Source organism: Alternaria ventricosa (assembly GCF_023758065.1).
Source record: "Alternaria ventricosa strain BMP 2768 chromosome Unknown scaffold_35, whole genome shotgun sequence".
Classification (NCBI taxonomy): Eukaryota; Fungi; Ascomycota; class Dothideomycetes; order Pleosporales; family Pleosporaceae; genus Alternaria; species Alternaria ventricosa.
The window spans coordinates 201,947-203,975 of NW_026055715.1; the positions used below are offsets into that span (position 1 = coordinate 201,947).

Genomic DNA, 2,029 nt, shown 5'->3' on the forward strand with positions numbered 1-2,029 from the left:
ATGGCCGTCGTGGGCTGAGGGGGCTGACATACCCGAGAATCCCACATTCGAACCATTGAAGGCCCCGTCAACCACAACCCCTCCGAACAGCCAGCCAAAACCTAGGGGTAGGCCACCTGGATCTTCAAAAAAGACACAGGCTCTCGAAGAAAAGAACAGGTCGCAGAACGTTTTCGAATCACGATTGGGCAAAGACAAGGACCACCCCATGACGGTCGAAGAAGAGGAGAGTAACACGCAGCAGAGAGCTCAAATTACTTCCGACCAGGATGCCGCGAGGGAGTTGGACTTCCCAAAGCAAGGAAGTAGGAGAGTGAAAGCTCGAGCGGTAGCTGAGAAACGTGGAAGCGCATCGAAGAGGAAGGCCCCTGCGCATGCCGATACCGACGATGAAGACGAACGGCAAAACGGCCATGGAAAGCGTGTGTGTGAAGAGGACTGGGGGCCTTTGTCTCAAAGAACCCGTTTTCAAAACAACGCGACTCCTGCTCAGCGATCATCGGCACTTGAGATTAGCATGGCCAGATCAGGTTTTGTTTGTCCAGAAGACAGTTCTACCGATGCTTCGACCGGATCTACCGAGAACTCTTCCCAGACTTCGCTCGCCAGCAGTACCACGCAGCCTGAACGGATGCGTAAAGCCATGTCGCCGCAGATCGTGATGGTTGCCGAGGATGAGTTGGAACAGGATGAGGCGCAAGATACTGAAGACTGGATGGAAGCAGTCTTCACCTCCAACGATGATGACTCCGAATACATGGCCGACATGCATTGATTCTAGAATGCCGCATTGCAACTAGGCGTATTGGCAGGTTTCGTATTGTTTTTGGGTCACCGCATTTCGCTATCCGTCGCCCTGTCGTCGATTCTTGTTGGATCGAAGACAGAATGGGTGGAATTCTGACGTACTTCTGTTCGTGGGTATTGCCACCAGATGACGCGTGTAAGGCGTTTGGATGAATATTCTTTAGTAGGTCAAAACACAAAAAAAAAAGAATATAAAGAAAGCGGACTGTGCTGTTATAGCACCTCCGGAAAATCTCTCGTTCTTCTGCCCGTCGAGTGTCTGCCAGGATCAGTTCGTGGACCGTTGTCAAGCGTAGCTTGGACTGCATTAGTCTTTGGATCCCATCCCATGATGGCCATTACCTCAACCTCTTTCTTACCCACTGTGCGGCAGCGAACGGCGATATTCCTTGTATGAAATGACCCCACGGAAAGAGTAGATCAACTCGGCTGCTGTGCGTAGAGCTACTATCTATACAGAATATCTAGCCACGTTATTTAATAAAATAAGTTTACATAACCTGAAAGAATCTAAAGAAAGATTAGCGCAAACAAACAACCTTAATATGCGGCAGCGTATCTAACGTAACATACTACAGTACTTTTAGAAGCACTTAGAGGTACATATAGCCTAGTTTTATTTAATATACGTATAGTTTATTAGCAAACTAATTCTATAGCGCAAACTAGTCTAAAAAGAGTAAGGTTTATTACTAGTATATAAAAAGACGTATTTCTAAAAAGGTTAAAATATTATATTTAGAGGTGTAGGCGTTAGGTAGGCTAAAGCTTAGATCTTTAGCGCTACTACTTTTAGCGTAGTTAAAGCTTTTAAAATTTAGAGTAGTAAAGTAACTATTCTATAAATACTAATATTTACCTATACTATAGTAGAGAGAATTATAATATAATTATATATTCTTAATAGCTTATAACTAACTAAGCTATAAATTATAAAGTAATAAAATACTAAAATCTTAGCTTATAAAATTATACTTCTGTATATATACTCTCTATTCTCTACCTCTATTTTTATTTTATAGCTTATAGTAAAATTAGAGATCTAAAAACTTATTAAAAATATAAATAGTAGCTTAAATCTAATACTAGTGCCTTGTATCTAATTTTATAGACTCTATTTAGTAAAAAGATATTAAAAGACGCCTAGCTTTTGTTCTAGAACTACTAGAAGATTTTAAGATTTTAATATATTTAGTATATATTACTATTAGCACTAAGGCTT

At 41.4% G+C, this 2,029-nt stretch overlaps 1 protein-coding gene across 1 annotated transcript; it reads left to right on the top strand.

Annotated features, from left to right (window-relative positions):
• Window positions 1-775, top strand: J4E93_010787 (uncharacterized protein; the record flags this gene model as incomplete). The annotated part of the gene is made up of 2 exons (XM_049348663.1): window positions 1-9; window positions 140-775. 2 exons carry the CDS (start codon window positions 1-3, stop codon window positions 773-775), a joined length of 645 nt encoding a protein of 214 aa, XP_049194228.1.
• Window positions 776-2,029: the final 1,254 nt, after the last annotated feature.